This window comes from Pteropus vampyrus, unplaced genomic scaffold, assembly GCF_000151845.1.
Source record: "Pteropus vampyrus isolate Shadow unplaced genomic scaffold, Pvam_2.0 Scaffold82, whole genome shotgun sequence".
In the NCBI taxonomy this organism is placed as follows: domain Eukaryota; kingdom Metazoa; phylum Chordata; class Mammalia; order Chiroptera; family Pteropodidae; genus Pteropus; species Pteropus vampyrus.
In genome coordinates, this window is record NW_011888863.1 from 1,673,035 (window position 1) to 1,700,917 (window position 27,883).

Below are 27,883 nucleotides of genomic sequence, written 5' to 3' on the forward strand. Positions count from 1 at the left end.
ACAGCTTTTAATTAACTGCTAAGAGGCAGAAAGCCATTTCCGCAAGTTGCAATTTAAAAGCAATGTAACCGGGACGTCTATCATTACTGGAAGTTACTGAGACCAATTTTTAAACCCAGCAACAGTGTGACATCAGGGCTGCAGATGACCGCATGGGACTTCCACCTGTCCGCCGGATCCTAGACCGGAAGGCTACGGATCAGGAGAAAGCCGATCCCCCTACAGGACCATGGGTTCTTCCCTAAACCGACCAGCCCCCCTCTAAAATAAGACAAGCTCTTATTACATCATTTAACACCGGTGAAGGAGAATCAATGCCTGACCCTTCACCTGCTTACCCACTTTCCCTGCTCACCATGCTGCGGGAAGCACGACCTCAGTAGTCTGGAAAGCCTGAGCCGAGTTGTATGGAAAAACGCTCCCAGGTTGTCAGGACGACAAGCCCCGCCCACTTTCGCCTGGAAAAACGGCGCAGAATTTAGCTTACGGGTCTGCGCAGACGCGCTGGGTTCTTTTTGGATCGCGCCCCGCCGCTTCCCTGACAGGTTGCCCGCCTCCAGCGCCGACCCTGTTTGTGGTTGACGGACGGAGTGGAAGAGAAGCGAAGCTTTTACGGCTCTGGCGTGCCGGAAAGCGCGTGAGTGCAGCTGCCGGGGCGTTTTCTGTGTGGGGGCTCCTGGTGTCTGGAGGCGGTGAAGTATGCTCCGAGAGAGAGCCGCCGGGTGTAGGAAAGGGTTTCTGAGCGTCTTCTGACAGGCTTTCTCCCTGTTTCCCTGAAGCGTGTTGGGCGAATCTTTCTGGGAGGGTTTCCAGAAGGAAAGGGGCCGCTGGCGCGATTGGGTCGTGACAGACACCCGGGATGGCTGCCTGAGGCACCGCAGCTTGGGCCAAGGGGTGACGGGGCTCGATTGGCATTTAGATAAACAGGTAAATAAATCGGCTCCAAGTAGGTTTGTTTTGATATTAATGACCTTCGGATTCTTCTCCCTGAACATGGTTCTGTTTACTTCCTGTGCAAGATATAATGCCGTTTTCCCCCTAAGAGCCTCTGTAAACGAGAACTGGAAATGATTTGAAGCGATTCCTGGGTAAAGTACTTCTTACAGATGAAGGTCGCTGAGGCCCAGCAAGACTCGTTAACTTATTTGCCCAAGGTCACAAATTGTAATAACTGGTAGCACAACCCTCAGGATTTCAAATGAAACGTTGGCAACTTAGACCAACAGAAAACTAGAAGAAATAGATTCGAAATTAAGCTCCTTCCAAAGCCTAATTGAATTCTCTATGATTTTAGCATGACAAGACATGAAATACTTTAAAATTATTGGTACCATTTCTCATGTCTGAATTCTAATTTTATAATGTTCTATCCCTTCCAACGTCATTGATTAAATATAACATCCAAGTTTTCAGAATGATGGGGGATGTCTTTCAGTCTCTAACTCATTTGTTTCTTTACAGAGTACAGAAACTTCCATGACTTCATGCAAGGTTAAGGAGAATCCTTAGGTCCCTGCACTTAAATTGTTCCCCAGTTGTAAACCCAAGGAAACCTATTTCTCCCAAAGGCTAAAATAAACTTAAATGCCTGAATGTTAACATACAATAATAAAAACTGCCTTAATTGTATAGATTAACGTATCAAATAATGGGACAAATTTACCTTAGGCACGTCAACTACTTTTTTTGCTGGGCAAATCCTTTATTATGCATAATTTGTAAAAGGAGCAAAAGCTAAACAGGACAATTCAGCTAGATCTCTACTTCATGTATACCTCAGTTATTTCCCAATCCTACCCTTAGCATTTTACCTGCATTATCTACACTAATTTTTTAAAATAGTTTTATTGAGCTATAATTGACACACAATAACAAAGTATAAATACAATTTGATAAATCTGACACATGCATACACCTATGAAGCCGTCACCACAATTACGATAATAAACATCCATCACCCCCAAACATTTCCTCTTACCTCTTTTGATCCCTTCCTGGTCTCCAGTTCCTGACTCCGATCCCAGGCTACTCTTATTTTCGAGCATTTCAAACATTTCTTTGGTAGCTCCAGACATGCTCAGGGCAATCCAAGTGGTCCAAATGAGCTCTCGAGGTACCAATTTCTGTTTTTTATTAGTTGTTTACAGTTGCATAAGATTTGAGTGGCCTGCACCAAACCTATTTCCCCATAAGCCCTGTTACTTTTAATGTGCTTTTGCAAGATGAAAGGTTTTTCAGGAATACATATGCACAATCTCAAAGCACTTCCCACAAAATACTGACTTCAAAAGGAAAAAAAGTAACTATACAGTGGAGAATCCAGACAAACATCACCTAATCAAGGGATCAAAATCAACCATAATGGAACAAATTGGAATTGTGTCCACCTAATAGGATGCAATGAAATGAACAATCATGTCTGTAACATTTTTGCCCAAATTACACAACTTGAATCTAGCCATGAGTTAACATCAAAATGAGACACACTATACAAAATAAATGGGCAATGTACAATCTCGGACTGGATCTTTTTGCTATAAAGGGCATCTTTAGGACAACTGCCAAAACAAGGGGTTGTGGATTCGACAGGTGTAATGTAGCAATGTTAACTTCCTCATTCTCAAGGTTGTATTGTTCTGTAGGAAAATGTCCTTGTTCATAGGAAATACACTCTAAAGCTGTGCTGTCCAGTGTGGTAGCAACTAATTCATCGGTACCTATAAGCACTTAAAAGAATGGCACATTAAAATGATATTTTGAATATAAAAAATATTAATTTCACATTTTATTTAATATGGACAACTAGAAAATGTAAAATTACATAGGTGGCTCACATTATATTTCTATTGGACAGCTCTGCAAAGTATTCAGGCTGATGGGACAGCATGTTAGCAACTCAAGTAGTTCTGGAAAAAATGTTATTAGTACTATGTCACAATCTTTCTGCAAGACTGAAATTATTTCAAAATAAAAATTATGTTAATGATGGACAGAAAAGTCCAATACATTTTTCTTTGTTTTCAAAAAACAGTAGAAAAACGGGAATTAGAGAATTTTAAAGGAGGTTGTAACAGTTTACTTTAGGCCTATCATGTACTAAATGCTTTTGATGCTAGGAGTTGTATGATTTAATTCCCACAGTTGTAACAAGCATTAGGAGTTATTTTCTATATTTAGGCTGTTGTGGTATCTTTAAGGAGCCGCTTCCCTAGCAGCATTAATGAAGTACACATAAAGAAGCAGTCTATCCCACTGGATATTTATTGCCTGCTCTTCATGTAACCCCTTAGGGTTGCTCACTTGGTCTCTTCACCACCAGTCTTATTTGCCCATCTACCATCAATTGTGAACCTGCTTGATTCACACACCCAGTTTCTCCTTTTAGCCTTATTTAGGATCACACCCTTCTAGATTTATCAGGCTTCTTCTCAGTGTCCTCCTTACAGATCTGGCCTTGCCTTGAAAGCGGGATAAAAACAATCTTCCTTTCGATAAGGAAACAGGTTCCGAAGGGTTAAGTAACCCGTACATCATACAGCTAGGATTCAAATCTAGTTCTAATTCATTCTACTTTGGTATAAAAGGAGGTACACCTACATATCTGCCTCAGACAACCCATTTTCTCTCTCTCATCCTATTTCCCTGATAGGACTTGTCACAATTCACAATTATCTTGTTTGCTTATTATGGCTCCTTCAGGAGATAGTTCTGTGAGAGCAGGTTATCTCATCTGACATGTTCATAGCTATATCTCAGTGACTGGAACCTAAGAGAGCTCAAAATATTAATTGAATGGAAAAAAAATTAGCATTTTCTCCATGTGAAAAATCTTTGTTTTCTTGACTGTAACAGTTATTTGCAAAAAAAAAATTTTCCTTTTCTTTAGGTATGCCGTGTATAAAAGTGAATATTTTCCATGATATATGAAAATGGCCAATTCTTTAAGAGGAGAAGTATTGAATCTTTATAAAAATGTAAGTATGTTGCCAGTTTTATAAATGTTATTATATGTAATGGATTGTTTAGAAATATATAATCTTTCTTTTTTAAGCTGCTGTACCTTGGACGAGACTATCCAAAAGGAGCAGACTATTTTAAAAGGCGTCTGAAGAATGTTTTCCTTAAAAACAAAGATGTGAAGGATCCAGAGAAGATCAAGGAACTTATTGCACGGGGTGAATTTGTAATGAAAGAGCTAGAAGCCTTATATTTCCTTAGGAAATACAGAGCTATGAAACAACGGTACTATTCAGATGCCAATGAAACTAAGTGATCATTACTATAATTTGACTGAAAATCAATGCCAGCTGTTTATAACAAATATTATAAAAATAATTCTAACTTAAAATGACAATACATGTCAACTAAAAAATACCTAGGTTGCTTTACTGAACTAAAACAGGTTTCAACTTCTATTCATACTGAGGGCTTTATCAGCAACCGTTTATGCTCAATTTTTATAATAAAATAGCAACTTAGCTACATAATGTTGCCAACTACCAATTATAAATTAATGAGTACCCAATGTTGAATGAAAAGATAATGTACTTATTTTTTTAACAATAGGTTTTTGCCAATTATTCTTAGCCCATTTCTCAATTTTACCAATGCCACTTAATTCACATTTAACTAGGCAAAGTAATTTCTTGCACATTTATTCCCTTAACTTTTGAAGGAGTATCTTATTTTTGACCCCATTTGGTACATTAGCAAGGTTCACTACAAAAGAAATAGCACCTGGTCATGATTTAAGTGCAGTTATAGAAATAGTTAATATATATGGAGTAAGATTACTTCTGATCTTGAAATACCCTACCAAAGACTGGCATTATATACATACCTATTCAGCATTTCCCTTAGTTTGCTGCTTGCTCCCTTTGGGCCTTAAAACACATCGCCTGTTGTGTATCAATTACCTTCTTTGATAAAAAGCAATAAATAATATTATATTCTTTTGTCATAAAGGCAGATCTATATTGCATCTACTTCTAAATGAGTTAACATGGCAACGGACCTAAAACCAAAGAAGGTCTCAGGTTTAAGCAAAAACTTAAACCTTTATGTAATGTTCACAGCACCTTTCATAAATAAAGAATATTTGTAATTTACAAGCTGCAAAAAAGATTTACTAATATATTGTAGTGTCTGTGGCTTATAAACTATTTCATATCAGTTGTGAGGCAAATGTTTCAGATTTCTATCAAGAAATACATACTATCATAGTCACCATAACTATTTTTATTACATTACAATAATTAGGAGCAGTACAGTTCATGACAAAAATATTACAAATTTCAGATCACTTCACAGCACATACTCCTATAAACATTTAAAAGTTAATTAAAAGAGTGGTCATTTTTTAAATTTAATGTTTGATATGACCAACATTCCTAGGTCAGCGCAACCAAATGATGGAAAACAACTAGATCACACTGCATATGTCCCACACAAAAAAAAGCACAATGTACAAAATGTGCATGTTTGTTTACACTATACAAAAATAGTTAAAATACATTCCAGGTAAACATGTTACATTAAGAAATAGTACTAGTAAGAAATTGGCACTCAAAGGAAAAATGCAAAAGTTATTTTCAACATGAAAACACAAGACAGTGGAACTGGAAACTTTTAGATTAAACATTAAATAACCCATTTAGCTGTAGGGGGAGGGAGACCCTCTGTCATTGACATTTTTTCAGGTAATAACTTTGTTTTTCCTAAATTCATCCAAATTACCTAGCATCATCCCAAACAGGCACTTAAAACTATTAAACTAAAATAAGTAGTAATCTAGTTATGACTATTTTTAAAGAACTGATGTGAATATATCTTTAGAAATAATTTTCAATTTCTGAAGGAATTTACAGCTACCAGTTATACACTATTCAGTTTATCAATGCAGATTTCATGCTTCCCAGTATTAACACAGAAGTTAGTAAATCTAAATTCATTTTATGGTAACTGATGGATTTTTAAAATTCATTAATACATAATTATCAAGGAATTATTACTTTTTTGACAAATGTAAATGAGTTTTTATTGCCTATAAAAAACCTGAATGTGTATATATTGTTTTAAAAAAATAGCTAGAAGGAAAAAAAATCACAAATACAAATGAGATGAACTTGTGCAAACTGTAACTTAACATGCCTCAACATTTCTATACGTATTAGGACAAAATTGTGCAATGGTGGCAAAGGTTTTGATAACCTATAAAAATTAGGTTCTAAATTCCTATGCAGTGTGACTCAGTTAAAATGGAACCTAGAATTCCTAACTGGGAATGTTCACTCAAATTATACTACATACTTCTGCTATTTTCTTCCACAAACATGTTAATGTCTAAAACTATGTAATTTAGCAATTTTTTTTCAACTTCAAGAATGTTTACCTTTAAGGCTGTATTAGATAATATTTATGTTAATTCTAGGATTATCTCTACCCTTTTAAAATCTCTACGAAAACAAAGGTTTTGTCAAATCATTCAAAATTCACATAATAAAGGATAATTCCACTGCCTGAAAAAAAACTGCCCAGCTATATCAAAAATTCAGTTGTTCTAAAAATCCCCTCACTCAGAATTGCACTGCAATTCTTGAAGTATGGCCATTTCTTTCTCTTGTGTAGAAACAAGAGGAGGTACTGTAAGTCTTAACATCCTACCTAATGTTCCATAAACCTGTTTAGCATAGCATTTCAGAAATCTTTTTAATATATGTGTTGCCAAAGCGAGGCATAGAAGTATTACTAATTTTTACACACGTTTCCTTTTCTTTGAATTAGTTCAGGTATCTGTTTATTCGTACCCAGATAAAACTATTCTGAATTCAATATTTCATTTTAAGAGTCTATTTTAATTACTTATACAACAAGACCAACTAGAATATTACTTAGGAATTTTAATATTATCTGACATACAACTTAATGCGTACTATAACTGTCCCAACAGAATTACATAATTATGCCGAATAAATATATATATAATTGTTTATTCCTTTAAAAGAATGAAGTAAAGTGACTTATATAAACTAACTTGATTAAAAAGTTTCATTGGAATCAAAGCAAAGTACTCCAGAATTAGAAGAAATCTTAGAGACCAAATCCCTTCCTTACAAAACTAAAATATGCATTATGTTATCTCTGGGTCATATGCCAAATGCCTCATGAAGATATTCTAGACCATTCTGGAATGTAAGCATTTAAGGATAGGGATTATGTCCTTTATACCATAATATCCCCAGTGCCTTGTGTAGTAGGCACTCAAATATTTGTTGAATAATGAACAGTGCTAAAAAGTCTTATGAATTAAAGTATTTTTCACTTTAAAATTGTGGCTATTAAAACAATGGAATGTATCACTTCTTAGGGCTAGTCTTACAGATTACGTAAGGAATTCTTCAGCACTACCTTTATTAAATAATTCTTCCTACTAGAGAGGGTTCTGTCTACTCATAGGAGGTATGAAAATTCCTATGTAGTCACTAATGACCAGGCAGCAAAGAGATGACGTTCAAAGGATCCAGATTAAATTACTACAGCCACCAACTGAAAATTATCTATTAGGTCAAATTCCATTATAGTATCTGTCAAATTATGTTGAGCCTGTGGAAATAAGATGTAGGGCATTTTGATGTGACTTGATGGGAAGCCTTCAAAGAAGTATCCAAAACAGCAACGAATCTTGAGGTTAGGGGAATGAGAAGTATTAAAAAGAAAAAGTATCAAGTCCTTGGGCAGTAAGGGTAGGCAGGCAAGATGACACTAATAAGGAAGAGGAGTCCTGAAAGTGAAGAGAGGATATTCAAACATAAACTTCACCTCTTGCACAATTTTGCCTAGACTGGCACTGAAGATGGTAATAAGTAAAAGTTTACAGTGTGCTGAAATTGACAAACAGGTATATTTTTACATAAACTGAATGTAAATCACATAGTTGAATGCTAGATCTAGGCTTGAGATGACTTCTTTTAACGTGAATAGTGATTTGCCCCAAAATGTAGTTGTAAAAGTCATATAACTAGAACCTAAGTCACCTTCTTCCTAATCCAGTGATATTTTCACCTCAACATACCATCACACTTCAAATATTTTAAAGTAACATTTTAAATACACTGAATCATTTTGTTAATTTATCTATTTTTAAGCATTAGATATTCCTAAATATAGACTAGACTTAAAGTGTTCATGAAATGTTACTTTAGCCAGTGTTAAGAGAACTAGCTAATACTAGGGATTTTGAAGCTTTTTAATTGTTTTAAAAAAAAAATTAAAATCTTGCCCCACTTCCACACTCAAATCTCATTTAAAATAATTTTTTTTTAAAGTCTAGTGTTTCATTTATTTTTTTAAAGTGATGTTCTGATCTGTCAGCAGAACCACCACACAGTCAGAATGTATCTTGCTGAGCTAGCCAAACTTCCTCCTAGTCCCCATTTTTGACCAACCAATGCATGGAATCACTGGAAGACCATAGGAATGCACTCCATACTGTGAAACTCTCAGTGAAGCTCAAAGGTTCACACAGGGCCTGGCCTTCAACCTTGGTCACTTTAACACCTACTATACTAATTGGCCCAAATAACCTTTAAAATCACTACCAGAATTAAAAGTATTTTCAAAGACTGAAGTTCAAGAAAAGATTTAAAGTTATGCTAAGAAAAAGCAATCTGACACAAGAAGACTACATTTAATTCCTATGAGAATTTTTATGTTAAAATTTTTTCAATTATTACAAACATTTAGTAGCATGTAAATATAGCCCCCAAATGGTTGCTATAATCCTCATTACATACTGGGTCTGCCTTAACAGGAAAAGCTATGCAGAGTATTATAGGAATTTATCGAATGTGGAAAGTAAATGGCCTTTTAATATTTTTCATTGCCTTGTATTTTTTTCCATTTTTTCCCTTTTTATAGAAAAAATATAATATTTTGGGGAGCATGACTATGACAAATAGCAGTGGAAAGAGGAAGAAAACCTCTGGTAATAGTTAACTTTACATTCATTAAGGGTGACTGAAACTAGAGGACATGATTCCTATAAGACGAAGCTACAAGAAGCCCAGAAATTCGTGTTCCCTCAATGTTTCGGTAAAACCAATCATGAAATTTCAACTGAAATCTCAACTTTAATTATGATTAGTAATTAATCCATGTATGTGAGTAGATAAAACACAGAACTGGGATGATTCAAAACTTCATTAATTTGTTTCACACCAAAGTTCACAATTGGTAAGAAAAATAGGAAGTAATAAACTGCATGCACCAAAAACCCCAAGACAGAAATCTCAGGTATTCAGTTTCTTTTTCACAGGCATTGCTAGTTAAAAAACCAAAACTCAGGGAATACTGGCACTTAGAGGAAAAAAGGTTTCCACTGTCATTTTAAAATAAGCATTCAAGATAAAAGCTAACAGTTTGGATGGAGCAGAAAGTAAATTAGGTAATGCTAAAACGAATGCTAATAATTTAGTGTAATGTACAAAAATTACCACTTTTACTTAAGTATGCCTTAAGAAAAAAGTACAAATTGTATTTACATAATTATACACTTTGTCTTTGACTTCTTTTTCTTCTTTTTACCATCTTTGCTCATCTTTTCTTTATGTTTTCGAATTTCTCGAACTAATGTATAGAAGGCATCATCAACACCCTGAAATACATAAGCATTGAAATGTGAATATATATGGTTTGAAGTATACAAATAACAGAAAGGATACATTACTAATGGAAACATAGAATAAGGACACTTTACCTTATCAGTCGCCAAAATCCAAATGCATATGTGTGTAAATATGTATTTACACTTAATTATCCCTGAGCTTCTAGACATTAGATATAAGCCATGCAAGTATATACTATTTTCATAAATATTCACAGTAACAATATTTGAGCTCGAGTTCAATACTTATTTAAATCTAATTTAAAATTAGATTCAAATAATTACCAAGAAGTAAACAATATTTGAATACACTTTGTCTTCAAATAATACATATTAAAGCATTAGTTTCAATTCACATACTTATATAAGCAAGAAATTTAAAGGGACCTCAACACAAGACACTACTCTGAAAAATGTAATACTCAATACTCTGATTTATGGAGAAATGAGCTATATAATTTAAATAGTGGTATAATTTACCAACCTGGAGAAGATTCTATTTTATTTATTATTGTTTTAGTTTCTGTTTAGTATATTAAGTATTCAAAGTTTGCCATATAAAGCCAAATGCTGTATCTTTAAATAAATTTCCATTTGGTCATTTTGACCTACATCCTTTTGTGATCAAAGCAAGGTATCCAAATCAGTAATGGCTGAAAATGATTACAAGTCAGAATAATTTTCAACCTAATAATTTATAACATGAAAAGTGGCACTGTGAATATGGTAGCAGGAGAGTACTGAAATACTAAAATAATAAAAGATCTATACGTAAGTCAATTCTTGTTATTTCCCCATTAAAGAGCAAATTAAATGTAAAAGAAAAATAAAAACTTAAAGAAAAAATATGCACCTCCATGTATTTCAAAATCTGTACAACTGAGAAGAACTATTTTTTATAAGCCTGTTAACATAATGATGCTTTCAATACTAGACACTAGAGGGAGTCTGAGGAACAAATATCCAACAAAGTTGTATATATCAAGTCACTTTAAGAACAAAGAAAATTAGGTTTTTACTAATTTTAACCACCTCTATTAAATAGTCACATAAACACATTCATTAAGTTATCTTGAAAATAATTTAAAATATAAAAGTGATATGATTTCTCCTTTACTGCATTCCTAAAATCTACCATTAATATTTCAAAATAACAGCAAAATTAATTCAGGGCATTTTCACTCAAGTTACATTTATCTAATTTTCACAACAGATCTTAAATTCAGAAAAGTATTGCCAATATTTTTAAAGAGGTAAACACAGAGTGGGAATGAGAGGCTTGCTCACATTTAAACAAATAGGATAAAAACTAGCACTACTGATTTGAATACTAGTGGATAAAACTCCCCAATAAAACCCCCAAACTGCACTCATTGATGCTCTCCACTTTCTGATATCATTACTGATATAGTATATGCTTTTGTTTCACCCAAAGGAGAGAAGGAAAGTGATAATTTATCAGGAATATAATCAGGGCTTTATATACCTAAACCTTCATGCATCTTAACAAAGAGCAAAATACTTCCAATGATATAATTTTTTACTTCACCAACCTTTGACTAATTTATAATCATAAACCCTTAAAATGAGACAGAATACTTAAAAGAGGATCTAATCAAACCCTTATATAATCCACTCCATTTCAACTTTTATAATGAAGAAAAAAATGTCAATGGTACTAAAACGGGGAAGCAGATAAAAAACCATGCAATGGATATAAAAACATAAGGTAAAAACAATACACAAGTATTTAGGAGAAAATGAAAAAGCGAATTTGTTAACATTACCTTCTTCTAAGATTATAACAAATACTTTAGATTCGTATTGCACTGAACTCTCCTTTCTATGAAATCTGACTAAAATAATTTCAATGATTAGGGAAATGTTACAATTAAAATAGGGCAGTAAATTCCTTTTTTTAAAATATGGGAACTAGTCATTCTCAAATATAATTATTTTGTTTAAACTCATCCATTTTAGGACTAAAAATCTAATTTTTATCTATCACTGTCAAACTAATTTTATAAAAGTATTTTATTTAAAATGTTATTACCAAGTACACTTTTTTCTTTATATAAATGCCACCCATGTCCAGTGAAAAAACAAGGATTCAGTTCAACATGCCTAACAATTATTTGACATTCACACTACACCGTCACAAAAATTTAGTTTACACAAAGAATTTTAGAAAAGTATATGCTTCCACCTTTGTTTTAAACAAAAATTAAAGCATAAAATTTATTTTTAAAATTAAATTTAATCACAAACTTGGCCATGGCTACTGTAATTTAAAAAGTTTAACTTTTCAAATTGCATTGCAATTTTACCACACCTTCTAAATTATACCACACCTTCTACATTAAGATATTGCTTTATACAATGATACTGAAAAAATATTAAGCATTCATAAATCTCAATAAAAATTAATGCTAGGTATGGCTTTTTGTTCTTCTGGGTTCAGCAGGTTAATATGAGACTACATAATATCTTTTGGGACTGAGTCTACTATCAGATATATATTTTACTTTTGGGAGATACATTAATTATTTCAGATCTTCAATTCACATAATAAATGAAATACTGCCATTTGTGACAATATGGATGGATCTTGAGAATATCATGCTAAGGCAAAATAAGTCAGACAGAAAAAGTCAAGAACCATATGATTTCATTTATATGTGAGATATAAAACTAAAAGAAAAAACAAGACAAAAAATCACAGACACAACAGTATGATGGTTACCAGAGGGGACGTGGGTGGGGGAGGTAAAAAAGGGTAAAGGGGGTCAAAAGATATGGTGACAGGAGATTTGACTTTGGGTGGTGAACACACACACACACACACACACACACATGCACACACACACAAGAATACCAACCTTTAGTTTAATCAGCACAGAAAATAATATACTACAATTTTATTTAATGTTCTTGCAGAACTTTACAAACTATGCATCAAAATCTTAAGCTTTGGTGTGAACTTTATGGCATCTATTGAGTGAAATATTTTCTGAGCAAGACCAAGTTTAATAATTTAATCATTAAGAAATTACATTCAATAAATCCAACTGGGCAGCTGCTATGCGCCAGGAACCTCATTAGGCTATGGCCATGCAAAGATTAAAAATATGATTCTAGCTAAAATTCTACTGTATAGGAATCAAACATAAGAGGTTATTTCAATTTAACGTGGTAAGCGTGTCACAGTTAAGAACATTATACCGGGTAATACACAGAAAAGGGCATTACACTCAGTCTAAGGGTTTAAAGAAAGATTCTTAGAGAATAGGAGAGTAGAAGATCGTTGATTGAGTGTCAGCTAATTAATAAGACTAGGGAATAGGAATATTGGTCTTCCAAACAAAAGCAATAGCCATTCTGAAGAGAAAGTAAGAAAAAAACATGGTTTTCATTTACATAAGGACAAAAAAACCTCAAGCAAGCAGTTTTTAGAGATAAGGCCAAAGGCTGGAAGGATAGAAAGATATTAAGAGTCATATATAACATGCTATGAAATGAGATTTTATTCCATAGTCAGTGACTTGATTTAAAGAAGAGAATGATGTTTCTTTTATCTCTCTGGTTGCACTGTGAATGAAAGTGGCAACATGTAAACCAAATAAGAGGTTGTGATAGTCCCAGCAAGAAATGAAAGGGGCCTGAACTAATGATGTGATAAAAGTTTGAACGTAGCATCATAGGAATCTATGGTTGCCTCCAAATGGGGACGAAAAAGAAGGATGTAGGAGTCATCCCAAGACTCCCAGGTTTCTCAGTTGGGTAAAAGTGATTTTGACATGATTGAGTTAGAGAACACAGGCAGAGTATTTGCTTGTGGAATGTCCAAAAGAAAAGAGTATATTGTAAGAGTGGCCCTTTCCTATCTTCTACTCTATACAGTTTCTTATTTTTTTCTCTTTAGAGCCTATGACGAATGTAGTCTATAACCATCAAAACTGCCTCAATTGTAATTAATACTCATTAGATTGAAAATAAAAATGTACAAATTATGTAAATAAACTATAGGTTTCTTTATTTAAAAAAAGAGGAAAGATACTTATTTATGTTTTACTTTAAATTTTGCCTGGAATTTTTTTTTAAGGTTTTTTTTTTTGGGGGGGACCACTTATTCCTCTTCACCTTTTTACCCCCTCCCCACTAATCCCACCCTCTCATCCCTTCTGGGGTTTACCTTTTAATAATTCAAATTAGAATCTCACACCTAAGGTAGTTCTAAAGTAGTTGCTACTTTGTTACCTTTGAAAGACATCAGCTTTCTGCCAAAATTAATATGCTGAACTTACCAGATTACATTACAATGCATTTTTTAATTTTCACACAGCCAGGGGTCTTTTCTTCTTTGCTGATTTTTTTCAATCTGTATTGTCGGATCTCTCTCACCAATGTATAAAAAGCATCCTCCACTCTCTGCATTGTAAAACACAACTTCTTTAAAGTTTGTTTCATTGGTAATAATAATTTATTGGGACAGCCATGTGCAGGAAGTTTGAAATTATGAGTTTTACTTGAGAATCTCTTTTTAAAACAGACATCAGATTGTTTGAATAAAAAAGGGGATGCAGTTTTAAAATATGGCTTGAATCCTGGTTTGTTCTTTAAAGTCAATTTTGTTTTATAATGGAAATAGAATTTTTTAAAAAATTTAATTAGCAGTTAGGGGAAATTATTAAAAACCTGAGTACATGTATTAGTACCTGTATATCAATTAAAGCAATCATTTTGGTTTGCTAGTCATGGGACTAATCAAAATCTAAACTGAAGTTAAATTTAAATTATTTCTTTGACTTAGGGAAAATAACTGATTTATGTACCACTAATCCCCACCGCTCCTACTCTGCATAAGGAATAACGAGAAAAATGGTACAAAAGGGTTTGTGACCTTTGTTTTAAAAAACACATACAACCCCCCAAAATAAAGTCAGGTCAAGAGACTGAAATCTCGAATTCTACCTTTAATTACAACACTGTCTAGTCCATCTCTAGGGTCAATAAGTGGAGCTGAGACTGGGCCTTCTGTGGGTGGATTAACTACATTTAAATAAAAATGCTAAATGAGGGCTGTTTACCATAATATGAAAACATGAATTGTTAAAAATATACCCATAAGAACTGTAGCAATGCATTTTGTATTTTTATTACGAGTCTTAAAAATAATTTTTAGAACAGTATCCAATTATACTGGCCTCATATCTATTCTAATTTAAATATTCTAAACATACAAAAAGGGACTTCTCTGCTTAAAGTTATGGAAAGAAAGCTATGAACAATCAACCATATATGGCCATATGGAGATCAACAGTTTCTAATGTCTTTTCCAGTCCAGAAAATTAGGCAGTAACCAAAGGGGAAAAAGTGTTTAATTCGTCCAGAAAAACACACCACACCAAAGTAGATGCTTATATTTAAAAGAGAAAACACACAAATGTTAATTTACATATAGCGCAAATTAACTTAAAAGATATAATATTTGTGTTCGTTTTTCTCAAAGAAAGATGTGTTTAGGAAAGCTGGTATATTTTATTGCACATTTAACTTAATCTGTTTATTCTAATTTTAAGAATAAATTACTCACTATGGAGACTGGAATATTTTAACTCGCTGGGACTGGTAACATCAGTCTTTCTATAAACCAAATGTGACCAAATGGACTCAGCATCTAAAAAGCTAATACATAGCAAATGTATGATTTTTAGTGTTAAATTCAACTGGGCACAAAGAATCAAATATTTAATTATTAACTGAAGTAAGCCGACAGCTAAGGCTTAATTTCTGCATGCAGAAGTCATTGCATAGCCACTGCTTATAACAGTTAAAGGGAAAAAAGGCACTTCAATTCTTTAGGGTATATTAATTTTTACAAATCTCAAGAATATATTAAGAACTGCTTCAGTAGAGTTTGGTAATTTACCATTAAAGTAAAACTTTAATTTAAAATTCATAAAATTAAGTTTCAGTTAAAAAGTAGGCATTTAAATATGCTGATTATATATTAAAATGTACATTTCAAGTTATATATATAAAACAAACCAGGTCAAAGCTCATATTTTTTAAGAATGTAAACTTTTATTCTTGTTTTTAAAAAGTTACAAGGTCAACATAGAAATACTAAAACATGCTATCAGAGGAGAAAAAACAGGGTTTTGATCCTCTAATTTAGGAGAAGCAAATTTTGATCTTAACTTTTTTCTAAAATCAGTTTAGGATGAGAGTGTCTAATTTTTAAGTGTGCACATCCCCATCACCAATATCAGAATATATGATTTTTGTTTCCAGCAATGCAGAGAGAGAATTGGAAGCCAATAATTAAAAAGAAGAGATTACTACCCACCACCAAGATATTCAGTATTTGGACCTCAGTGGTTAAGATAATTAACAACACCAAGAAACAGTTATTCCAGAGTGACTTTTTTCATTTATTCTTACTAACAGAAAATTTAAGATTTTCGAGAATCAATTATTTATCATATTTTCTCACATTTAAATATTTCTTATTTCTTGATAGTATACTTTAAGGTCATACTGCCATCAAGAGAATATTATTTACCCTTGTGTGCACCTTAAACCACTGGCACTGGTACAGAACACTGGTTTCATATTCTAAAGTTTGTAGGTAATTTTTAAAGATAAAGTGTAGCTGAAACGTAGTTAATACCCAATAGTGGCTAGTCACTAAGTTCTTAACTGGCATTTGATGATTTATTTTTGAGAATATGGCTTACTGCCACATATACTCATTTTCAAATGTCATTTATCAAACTTTAAGATCTGGAAATATTTATATAGGAACAAAAGTGCACGAGTGTATACATGTAAATTTTTTTTAAATCAAGAGATTTGACAATATTTTTAGCTCAGCTATTATCTGAAAACATACTTGTGAGATGAAGGAAAGAGAGCACTCCACGTTAGAGAAAGAACTGTTAACAAATAGTATCATTCCATATCCTGGTGCCTAAAATGCTTTCATTAAGAGATTTCATTCTAAACAAGTATTTATTTCTACTGAATGCTTATTGTCTGCAAAAATTCTTGCAAACTCAAGGAAATAACACTTCAAATACCCTAATTATAGACAGTTCCAAGAACACTAGCCTTCTTAGGGGAGAGGACAGGGAGGAACAAGATGTATTCTAAAAAGCAACTTTGCATTACTGAATTTCTCAAGGCACCTTGCCAAACTATATAGCCCATCTCAGGTATTACCAAAATGCAGCAATACCCACTAACTGGAAGGCTAGGTATGGTGCAAAGCAGATATTCAGAAACTGTTCTATTTTTAACTCATAAAAAGCTGAAGTTCAAAATATTGATTGCATGTACACAAACTCAACTACTATTAAACAGAAATATAGCACATAAGGTTTTTTGTTTGGTTTGCTTTGTTAAAACTATTTGATCAGAAGCTTTCTTTAATGGCAGTTTTCTAACTAATTTTAAGTATCTAGACATTAACAACAAAAACTAGGAAATTAATCATTCAACAATTTTTCAGGTCATAAAGCTAATTTTTACATTATGCTCATATCGAGACCTCCAGGAAGCAAAAAAGCTGAATCAGGAGTAGCAAATAGGCTGAGAATTCTGCTTCTGTTATCCACTTTACTGAACCTCCCTCCCCACTTTTGATTTTAGCAAACTGAAAAACACACAGCTGATTACCATGGTGTCAATGTTTTGGTTTCAACAGCCTTTGCCAATACTGCCATGCATTCCCAAAGAGAACAGGAAAATCTGGCAATTACTAAGCAAACTAGGTAACAGTCTTTATACACTAGGAACACAAGGACCACATACAGCATACTAGCAGAAAATAAAAATTAATTTGACCTTTCAGATGTGGACTAAAATGATTGAGAAAAATATAATTCATTATATTCTTTAAAGTTGGTAAAATACTCTTCAATCCTTATCTTAAAAAGTACTAGAGTAAATTTTTTTTCTCTATTTCCCTCTCACAGAATAGATAAGTTTTACTTTTTATTTACTAATGTTAGCCTGTAAAGTCAAAAGTCTGCTCTAACTTCTAGAGTCTAATCAAATAATACAGTTCCTCAGAGAATCAGGCGTCAGTACCACTACAACCAGAAGGCCAAGTACTGCCACAGCCTACTCTTTCTACTGCCTACACTAAGAATGATTTTTGCATTTTTAAAAGGATTATACGGGGGGGGGGGGGAATACTGCTTGTGGCTCATAAAGCTTAAAATATTATCTGGCCCTTAACAGAAAAAGTTTGCCAGCCCTGACTTATATCTATGAGAAGTTCTAAATGAATGTCCTGTTCCTACTAACTTGAATATAATTTTTTGGTGTTTGTGTTTTAGTTTCATGCTTAAGACCAAAACTTAGGGCATGAAACAAGTAACAACAAGAATATGCATATTTATTTTGTTCAAATAACAAATAAATAATAGATGAGTAATAAATAAAATACTCTGTAGAAAAGAGCTTTAGATTTTCACAAACTGGTGATGTAAAATTTATGAAAATTTACATATTTCATTTTATAATCTCCACAATCAGTACTTGGAATAGCTCTTTAAAATCTTTCTAAAGCATGCAAATATCAAATTAATTTCAACAGAAGAAGATGAATAAACTTTTGAAAGGCAAATCAACGAGTCCATGTAATAAAGAAATCAAAGATCAGAAATTCAGTTATAGTTTAGCAACATAAATTACATAAAGATATCAATAAAACAGGATATAAGAAAAGGTGAGCACTAGGAGGTTAAGAAATGAAGTATTCCTTTTAACACTCTATATTTTAATTACATGATCCACTAAATGTCTACAAAGCATATTTACGTTAATCTACTTCCATAGCATACATATTACATACATCTTCCCCACCTTTCCCCAAAAAACAGTATAAACTCTAAAAATCTATTTTAAAAGAAACCAGGTAGTTTTCTGATTATGAATGCTGTAGCGTTTTAAAGCATTAACATCAAACACTAAGAATCAACTAGTACTGAGAGAAGAACTACTGAACAAGGAAGACACAGCTATTTTAAGCTCTTATCAAATGAAGAAGGGGAGGGCAACACTGAGAATAACAAACTCCCTTTTACTGTCTTTTACTGCCTTTCTGCTCCAGTTGTGACCCATGTACCAAAATCAGCATTATCTGAGAGCTGCTTAGAAGCACAGAATCACAGATCCCAAACTAAACCAACTGAATTAGAATCTGGATTTAAATAAGCAGCTCAGTTCATTCACAGGCATATTAAAGTATGAGAAGCACTGCTCTATTTGCAATCCTTTACAACATTAGGCAAAGTCTCCTAGGTTTTTTCTTTTCTTTATAAAATGTAAACTAAAATTGTAACCAGTTTAAAAAGTATCTTTTAAATAAAAGTTAAAAATAATGCAATTTAATAAAATGTTATTGGTATAACCTAGGTAGTAGGTTTGCAAATGTTTTTGATAAAATTCCTTCAATTTTATATTGCAAAATTTTGATAAAATGTTCGGAGAAAAGGTTTTAAATATTATAATCATGTTTTCTGAGTATCCACTCTCTAAGGGAAATCAAGAAATCTGGTCAAGACCAGTAAAAAAGACAAAAACCAAACCTCTTCCCAGACTTTAAGATCTAGGAATGGATTTAAATGAGATCTTAATTCCTCCAAAATAAAGTGTTGCATATCAAGTTTTTCTTTAACCTATAAATCAGGCTTTAGAATGAGATATTTGTACTATGGTCGCACTATTTCAGCTTTTAATCCCAACACAAAGGCTTAAAATAAAATTTTCTCACTGTGTACCCTATTTGTATGACTAGGAAGCTATACATTTCCACTAGGGAAACAGACGTACATACAGCTGAATAATGGTTTACTTTTAAATTTTTATCCCTTTACGAAATTCAATGAACGTTCTAGAGTGCTTTTTATAAGTTTAACTATGTAATGAGTTTATCCATTTTCTTACCTGCTAGCATTAGTTTTCTGAACTCGCAGGTACATGTAACCAAAACAAAGCCCAAAACAAACATCCACCTTTTATGGAACATAAATTAATCAATTTCTTACTATATGAAAATTATATTACATAATATCCTTATTATTCCTTTCTAGGATTTTTTTCTATATGTTAAATTCTTATTTCATACAACTAAGTTAAATAATATCAACTGTAATTATTTTATTTTACCTAAAGAAAAAGTTACTTTTAAAATATAAGTAATTTTTGAAACAAAATTCCGGGCAACCTGGCATTAATTTTGAAAGAATTACACAGTAAATGAATTTCTATTTACTTTCTAAATATTCTCCTGCTTTTTAAAAAACTATCTCCAAAAATAAATATATCCTTTAAAAAAATTCTACCAAGTAAAATTTTTCAAATACAAAAAAAGTCTAATCTAGAAACATATGACATAACACTCTTAAAAGCACTTCTAAAATAGGAAACTCAATATTTAATCCCTGGTCTTTCACTTTATAAATATAACAGAAAAAAAAAAAAACCCACATTTCTTGAATCGTGAATGTAAGATGTTATGAGTTGAAGAGAATGTTCAATGTGGAAAGAAACCAAAGCCAAAAGAAATACCATGGACACTGGATTAAGAAGAGTTGCCCTTTCATATTCTTAAGAGAACATTTACCAAATAAATATTGCTTTACTACCTGTTTTAGTATCATGGAAAGAAAAACTGATAAATTATGTTAAATGACAGTATGTACATTTATTTATTAATGTTCTTGCCCTCCTGCCCTCCAAATGATGTTATTGGAATATATATTAGTAAATTATGATTAATGATTAAAATCACTTGATATAGTTTGCAGAGAACACATTTGTGTTTATTATAATTTTACCTACCTGTCTTGTCTTTGCTGATGTTTCAATAAAAGGAATTCCATAACTTCTTGCTAAGTCCTGAGCCTGTTTTGTATCTACTGTTCTAGAAGGCAAATCACATTTATTTCCTACTAGGACCATAGGTACATCTTCAGAGTCTTTAACTCTTTTTATTTGTTCTCTGGGGAGGAAAAAAAAAAAGTTACAGCAGAGGTATCAGTAACACAAAAATATTTCAAAAACTGTATACAATGTTCTCATAAAATATGGCTGACTTTTATGTATTCTTAGTTCCCTTGCTTCTCCTTCTTCTCCTTCCCATTAATTTTTTTCTCTATCTTAAATAGAGAATGTCTATGTCTCTTAAAAGATCAAATAATTAGAAATGTACTAAAATTAAAATCTAAGAGGTTCATATGCAGGTAGGTCACATAATGAACAGAAAATATTGAAAAATTCTAGGCTAAAAAAGTGCTATGCCTAATTTTTAAAATTATAATCTTAGAAACATACTATGTTAAATATGTATATATAGAATTTAAAATGTTTTTATAAAAACATTAATTACAACATTAACATAATTTCCACATTCCTTTCTCAAGAAAGCACAAGTGGAAAGATTTTAATTTCTATGTGTACAACACTGATGTTACTACGCTGTTTATTCTGTACAAGTCCTTCTACAAGTTGATATTTTTCAATAAGATGTGCATAAACTCTAAATTTGGGGTAAAATTACATTCCTTCAAAATTGTAAGTGAATTTCAAAGATGTAGCATTGAAGAAAAAGCCAGTAGACAATGGAATCAGAACTGGTTCAAATTCTCAGTTCCTTTACGCATTAGTTTGCGTAAACTTGGACAAGTTAACGTATTTACACCTATTTACTATTCTACAAAAATATTATCACTCACCCAAATTTTTCTCTATTACTAGACTAGAGAGAAAACATGCTGTAAGAAATGAATAAAGCCGATGAATGTGATATTTGCTTAATGTGCAGTTTTATGAAAACTAAAGCCTCAAAGAAATAGAATATAAATTATACTCAATACAATGATTCTTTTAATAAAAGTTTTAAGATTTGTCAACTTTAAAACTGTAATTGTTCTAATACTTTAATCCTTTACAACTTCAGAGTTTTGTTTTTTTCCTTAAGTATCTAATATCTGATTCCAAAAAATTCTAACCAAATATATGTAATTATTTTTAAGGCTGTTTCAGTGGCACCACCTCATTACCTTTTTACATTTTTGTTGATGGTATTAATTTTTACGAGGGCTCTAGCTTTTAAGCTAAGCTGAAGCCTTGCTCCCCTAGTGCAGAGCAGTTAAGAACATGGGATTAGAGTCAAATAGGCCCAGGTCTCCATCCTGGTGCCACCACTGTCTACACCACCTGGAACAAGTTATTCAACTTCGCCAATTCTCATAAACTTCATTTGTAAAACCAGGATACTACCTACATCATAATTATTTTAAAATTTAAATTAGATAATTTCTGCACAGTGGTTAGCAAAGTCTCAATAAATGAAAGATTTACAATTAATCCTCAATGTCCATTTATGATATTCAATTTAAACCCACCTATAATGGTGAATATCTTCAAATGATTTAGTATTATTTATGGCAAATACACAAAGAAAGCCCTCCCCAGTCCTCATGTACTGGTCCCTCATTGCACTGTACTCCTCTTGACCTGCTGTGTCGAGAATATCCAAGAGACAGGTTTCTCCATCAATTACTACTTGTTTTCTGTAGGAATCCTGAGAAAGGAGAAACACAGTCTAGATTATTACGGTGTACCTTTCACTTTAAAAAAGGTATTATACACAACTCAAGAAAAAGAACCCAATTCAAAACTGGGCAAATCCCTTTAACAGACATTTCTCCAAAAAAGATACACGAATGGCCAATATGCACATGAAAATATATTCAGCATCATTAGGAAAGTGCAAAGCAAAACCACTATGAACTACTACTTCACAGCCATTAGGATAGCTATTATTTAAAGATTAAAAAAATGTAAATAACAAGTTTTAACAAGGATGTGGAGAAACTAGAACCCTTGACCACTGCCAATGGAAAGGTAAAATAGTGCAGCCATAATGGAAAGCAATTTGGCAGTTCCTCAAAAAATTAAATGTAGAATTACCATATGATCCAGCAATTCCAATGGTACTATATATAACCAAAGGAATTGAAAGCAGGGACTCAAACAGATACTTGTATGCCAATGTTCACAGCAGCATTATTTACCATAGCCAAAATACAAAAACAACCCAAGTGTTCTACCAATGGGTGGATAAACAAAATGTGGTATATACATACAGAGGAATATCGGCCAGAAAAAGGAATGAAATTCTGATATATGCCACAATATGGATGAACCCTGAAAACATCATGCTAAGTGAAATAAGCCAGGCACAAAAAGACAAATATCTATGAATCCACTCATATGAGGTACCTAAAATAGATTAAGTCACAGAGACAAAAAGTAGAATAGAGGTTACCTAGGGCTGAAGGAGAAGGGGTTGGAGAGTCATTGTTTAATGGGCAAAGTGTTTCAATTTGGGATGATGAAAACATTCTGAAAATAGAGCTAATGGCTGCCCAACATTGTGAATTTACTTAATGCCGCTGAATTGTGCACTTAAAAATGGCTGTATTGGTAAATTTTATGTTACGTATTTCTTATCACAATTTTAAAAAGGTTTACAAACAAGTGTTATAAAGAGATTCACCAATGAAAGTGTACCTATTAGTAACAAAAAGACCCAACTTCTTATAAAAGAAAGCAATTATTACAAAAATGGGATAGGTCTACTAACTCTGTTGTTCAGGGTGCTTTAGATGGCAAGAAAAATCAACTTACAAATAATTACCATGCATCTATTTTATTTACAGTCAAAGGAATATATAAGAGTATGGTCAATACTGAGGATTTTAAAGCCCTTATCCATTTCTGTAATCCTGGGAACAATATCTCACAGACAAATGGATACTACGATAACTCCGTAATAGAGTAAGACTGTCTTATCTGCAAATTCAGTGAGGCCTCTATTAAAAAGGGGAGGAGTGGAGAAAGATGGATATCTTAAAGAGACTATGCAACTCTAAGACTGAGTAAAGAAAAGGGGTAATATTAACACTCATTTTTTTCTGACTTTTGATTAATACTTATGCCTAAAAGATTTCACACACACTCTGCCAAAATAGGCCTCAATAAATAAGGGAAAAGGAATGGTGAATTGTGAAGTCATGGAATAAGAGATGGGACTGACAATAGATTTAAAGTATGAGCCATGGGCACTGTTTCTTATTGTTCCACAGTGGGCTGTAGCACTAGAGTGTCTTTAGTTCATGAATTACTTTATAAACATTCCATCATTAAAAAAGAGAATGGTCATTAAAAATCATGTTTTTTGATGAAATATTTCTAAATGTTTACAGTAGAACACAAAAATATATGTGTAGCATGATCCCAGTAAAATATATGTATATATCTATATAAATGTATCTGTACATAAATTTAAAAACTGATGGGATTATACCAAAATGTTAACAAAGGCTGTCTTTAACAGAGATAATTTAAGAAATAATTTATCTCCTGCTTATCTTTCTTTTTTTCCTAGATGCTATCTTAAATATATTCCCTTTTTTTGGCTTTTAATTTTTAAGTGTGAAAGACTACCATATTAGAATACGATCTCATGCTTACCTTTTAAAGTAAATTGTATTTTCCAAACTGTTTATAATAAAAATTAGTTATTTCACCAGTCAGAAAAAAAATGGATGGGAATTTATTTTCTAAGTAAGCTCTTTACTAAAACTTTGAACATTTGGTTGACATTTTATTATTTTAGCCTATTCCCTTAATTAACTACTTGAAAGAACTCTTGTATATTATAAAATTAAAAACCAGTGTTTTTGAAGTATAATGAAATAGCAGGACTTGAGAGCAAAGTACAGTGTCTTAGAGTTAATCCATTCATTACCCAGGTGTGGCTACAGACCAAAGACCTTTCTTTACCTGCTGTTGTCACCTCACATTCTTCACTTAACAATACTAACCTAAGTCAACCTTACAGTTAATCAGTTTCCTTAGTCTTTAAATATAAAATGTTCTACCAACAATAAAATTAAAGACTACAGTTTTTAGAGCTACACAAGTCTATACCTAAGGCGTGGCTGAGGGATTATTCACCATCTGCCCCCATATAATGTCTCCAAGATGTACCTCAATAAAGTCTCATTTACAAAATTTTCAAATACTTTGTTTCAAAAGTATATAATGTAGAATATTGGTAGTTTCTGCATGTATTTCATAACATGTTTCCATGATGAATATTCCATCAAAGGGACTAAGAAACTGAGAAAGCAGTCTCTATTCACCAATCTATCATTCCTATTATCTTTTCCCTTCTAAACCCTAAAAATATTAAAGTTCTGCATCACATTCAGTTATTGAAAAAAGTAATCTACAACCTACTTATAAACAATGAGTAAAATCTGATTAGAAATAACAGATTTAGGTTAAAACTTCATTATTTCCAAAGTTAATTTTAACTAGTCTTCCTTAGAAGTATAATGTCACTGAGATATAAAAAGGCAATGCAATCTGGTAAAAACTTAAGAACTAAAGTGTTAAAAAGCAAAGTATGGTCTAAAAAGGATAGGTTTGCTGACAAAGCAGAAAGCAAGCACAACAAAAATGACATATAAATACTAAAGATTATGTTCAAACTTCAGGTTAGCCACTAGAAAGAGAAAAAACTTAGTCATCAATGTGGAATCTTTCCCGAGATTAGAGTCTAAAGGTTTCAGCACACCACTGCTCACAGGCCAAATCCTGCCCACCTGTTTTTGTATGGCCCAAGAGCTAAGAATAGTTTTTATGTTTTAAAATGGTTGTTTAAAAAAAAAAACAAAAAAAAAACTACATGACAAAGACCCACATGGCCCTTTATAGAAAAGTCTGCCGACCCTGCTCTACGCTACTAAAATACCTTTTCACAAATCTCAAGTATTCCCAACACATGTCACCACTTTGAGAAAGTACAGGTTATCAAAGCCCAACTAGTTTAACAACACACAGATTCTACAACAAAACTAGTTAAGACTAGAGTAAGAAAAGGATCGAGACCTAACATTCTTAATTAGTATTATTTCCAGCCTTTGAAATAGAATAAAACTTTTAGATCGGGTACATAAAGTTACTAACATCCTTCAGAAATTAGGACAAAATAAAGCCATTTTAACGCAATGTAACAAAATATAAAATGAAGAAAAGTTATTCCAAATATTTTCCCTTACTCCCAGCTAAAGTGTTACTGTTTTATTTACTGAAATAGTAAAAAACTTTTCTAAATGAATATACTATGCCAGCAAAAGTTAATCACAGGTAGAACTCAAACATTTCTAGTGATACAATAAACAGTCATAATCCTTTTGGAAAGCAATTAAAGTATTTATCAAGAATCATACAAATGCCTTTTACACAGTAATGCCACTTCAGGTAAACAACAATAAGGAAATATGGTTTATTTCTTTTTAAATGGTAGTTATAATAAAGATATACTTAACATGGCATCTTAAAATGTCTTATAGAGAAAAATTACACAGGTATTTAATACTGACCCATTATCTCAAGCCATTTATCTATCTTCAAAATATACTCCAAATCCAAGTACCCACCAACACCACCACTATCACTCGGGTCCATAACTATTTCGTCTCATGCAATCTACTGCTACTCCTTCCTTTCAGGGAACCCTGTTGTTACTCTTAAACAATATATTCTCCACATAGCAGCTAGTAACCATTTTTAATTATTACTTGCTTTAAATGTCATTCATTTGCTTAAAGTCCTCTAACAGCATCCCTTCATTCTTAAAAATAAAATCCAAAGGACTAATCACTCTCCCTCCTGGGCACCTGTTTTTTTCATAGCATGTTTTATAGTTTGTAACTATGTATTTATTTGTGTAATTGTTTTTAGTCTACGTCCCTTACTAGCCTCTAAACCCCATCATGGTTAGGCTCACCATTGTATACTCTGGGCATAAGTCTTAAACACAGTGGGTAATTGGTCTATTGAATCCAATGTAAATATCTGTCTTATTCAAGGTAAAAACTATCTTATCAAAATAAGCACAAGTTTAATATATTTTAAATTATATTAAAATGTTATAAAATTTTAAATTACAATATTTTGAGTATTTTGATAAATATATTCAAGCAAGTTTTACATAAGAAAATTTTAATGTAAAAATGTAAACCAAACAATACATAGAGATTTTAAAACACTTATGGGACAAAAGAGAACAGGATTGCAGAGAAGACCCACCTTCAACTTATATATCTTGAAAAAGAAAAGGATTGAAACCAAATGTGGCAAATGTTAAAGATATCAAAAAAGTTGTTGATATATGCATGTTTATATTACTTTTTCATATAGCATTAAGAGTGTACCCACTTCATCACCACTAACAATCGATTTTATATTTTTATTTTTCTTTAAACTTGTCAATTTGTTACGCTAAAATTTCTTCTTTAATATTCATTTCTTTGAGGACTAATATATGTTAGTTTTTTTTATATTTTCTTATTTATTCCCATCACCTGTGTCCTTTGCCTGTTTAGAATTTCCATCTTATTTGCACTGACTTGTATAATGTTTTTTCAAAAGTGTTTTCCAGTTTATTAACATGCCTTTAAGTGTTGTTTTATGCATAGAAACTTATCTGTAGACCCAGTAGAGGAATTTGAAAGTTAAAACTAAATCATTCAAGAGGAGATTAAATTCATTGACTAGGATATCATTTTGTCATTTTTCTATTATAATTAATGGTAACCAGTTACTCCGTATGTTATCTTTTAACATACTCCACTTAGTTTTCCAACTCAGGCTGTAACTCTGACATGGGAAGACACACAGTAAACAAAAAACTTAAAGAAAGTAATAATTTTTACTAACGGTAACTATATTATTATTAATAGTAATTCTAACAACCAACATTTACTGAGCCCTTACTTATATGCCAGATACTATGATAAGCCTATTACAAGCATTATCCCATTTAATTTGTCTTCATGCTGCTGATTCCATCGGATGCTCTTGTAAATATGACTAAGACTACTAAAAATGTCAGCTAAAGTATTAAGGATTAACTCTTGAAATGTTTGTAAGGTTTTTCTTAATGTGTTAAGTATTTAATACTTTTCATGTACAGCTAAATAACACCGATAGGGAAAAATAAGAAAGCTTTACTCTCTTGATGTTCAAGTATTTTGTAACTTCTAAAAAGATTATTTAAACCCATCACAGAACGATGTGTTCCACACTACTGGTTATAAGCCATCAAAGGTTGCTGTAGATAGCTAATTC

At 32.3% G+C, this 27,883-nt stretch overlaps 3 protein-coding genes across 18 annotated transcripts in view; 1 reads left to right on the plus strand and 2 right to left on the minus strand.

The window, feature by feature from the left end:
- CASC1 (cancer susceptibility 1) overlaps positions 1-571 on the minus strand; it is a 54,934-nt gene extending 54,363 nt beyond the window's left edge. For 5 of the 13 annotated variants that reach the window (XM_011363063.2, XM_023532358.1, XM_023532359.1 and 2 more), the window contains exon 1: positions 356-444. In XM_011363063.2, coding sequence (XP_011361365.1) covers positions 356-358 — 3 coding nt within the window. In that variant the 5' untranslated portion in view covers positions 359-444. Of the gene's footprint in view, positions 1-338; positions 446-484 lie in introns of those variants that run through there. The other 8 variants (XM_023532365.1, XM_023532362.1, XM_023532364.1 and 5 more) reach the window with 3 other exon arrangements.
- Positions 509-4,968, plus strand: ETFRF1 (electron transfer flavoprotein regulatory factor 1). 2 transcript variants are annotated; one of them, XM_011363071.2, is made up of 3 exons: positions 509-637; positions 3,887-3,974; positions 4,052-4,968. In XM_011363071.2, the coding sequence occupies exons 2-3, from the start codon at positions 3,924-3,926 to the stop codon at positions 4,271-4,273; spliced, it is 273 nt and encodes a 90-aa protein (XP_011361373.1). In that variant the 5' UTR covers positions 509-637; positions 3,887-3,923; the 3' UTR covers positions 4,274-4,968. The 2 variants fall into 2 exon arrangements, with proteins under 2 accessions (XP_011361373.1, XP_011361374.1); XM_011363072.2 differs by lacking the exon at positions 509-637 and adding an exon at positions 666-927.
- Positions 4,969-5,222: 254 nt separating this feature from the next.
- Positions 5,223-27,883, minus strand: part of KRAS (KRAS proto-oncogene, GTPase) — a 35,432-nt gene continuing 12,771 nt past the window's right edge. Inside the window, exons 3-7 of one of the 3 annotated variants that reach the window (XM_023532368.1) lie at positions 22,081-22,259; positions 20,516-20,675; positions 13,974-14,089; position 13,830; positions 5,223-9,652 (exon numbers count right to left, since the gene is read on the minus strand). In XM_023532368.1, the coding sequence (XP_023388136.1) occupies positions 9,536-9,652; position 13,830; positions 13,974-14,089; positions 20,516-20,675; positions 22,081-22,259 (573 nt within the window). In that variant the 3' untranslated portion in view covers positions 5,223-9,535. Of the gene's footprint in view, positions 9,653-13,829; positions 13,831-13,865; positions 14,090-20,515; positions 20,676-22,080; positions 22,260-27,883 lie in introns of those variants that run through there. The other 2 variants (XM_011363069.1, XM_023532367.1) reach the window with 2 other exon arrangements.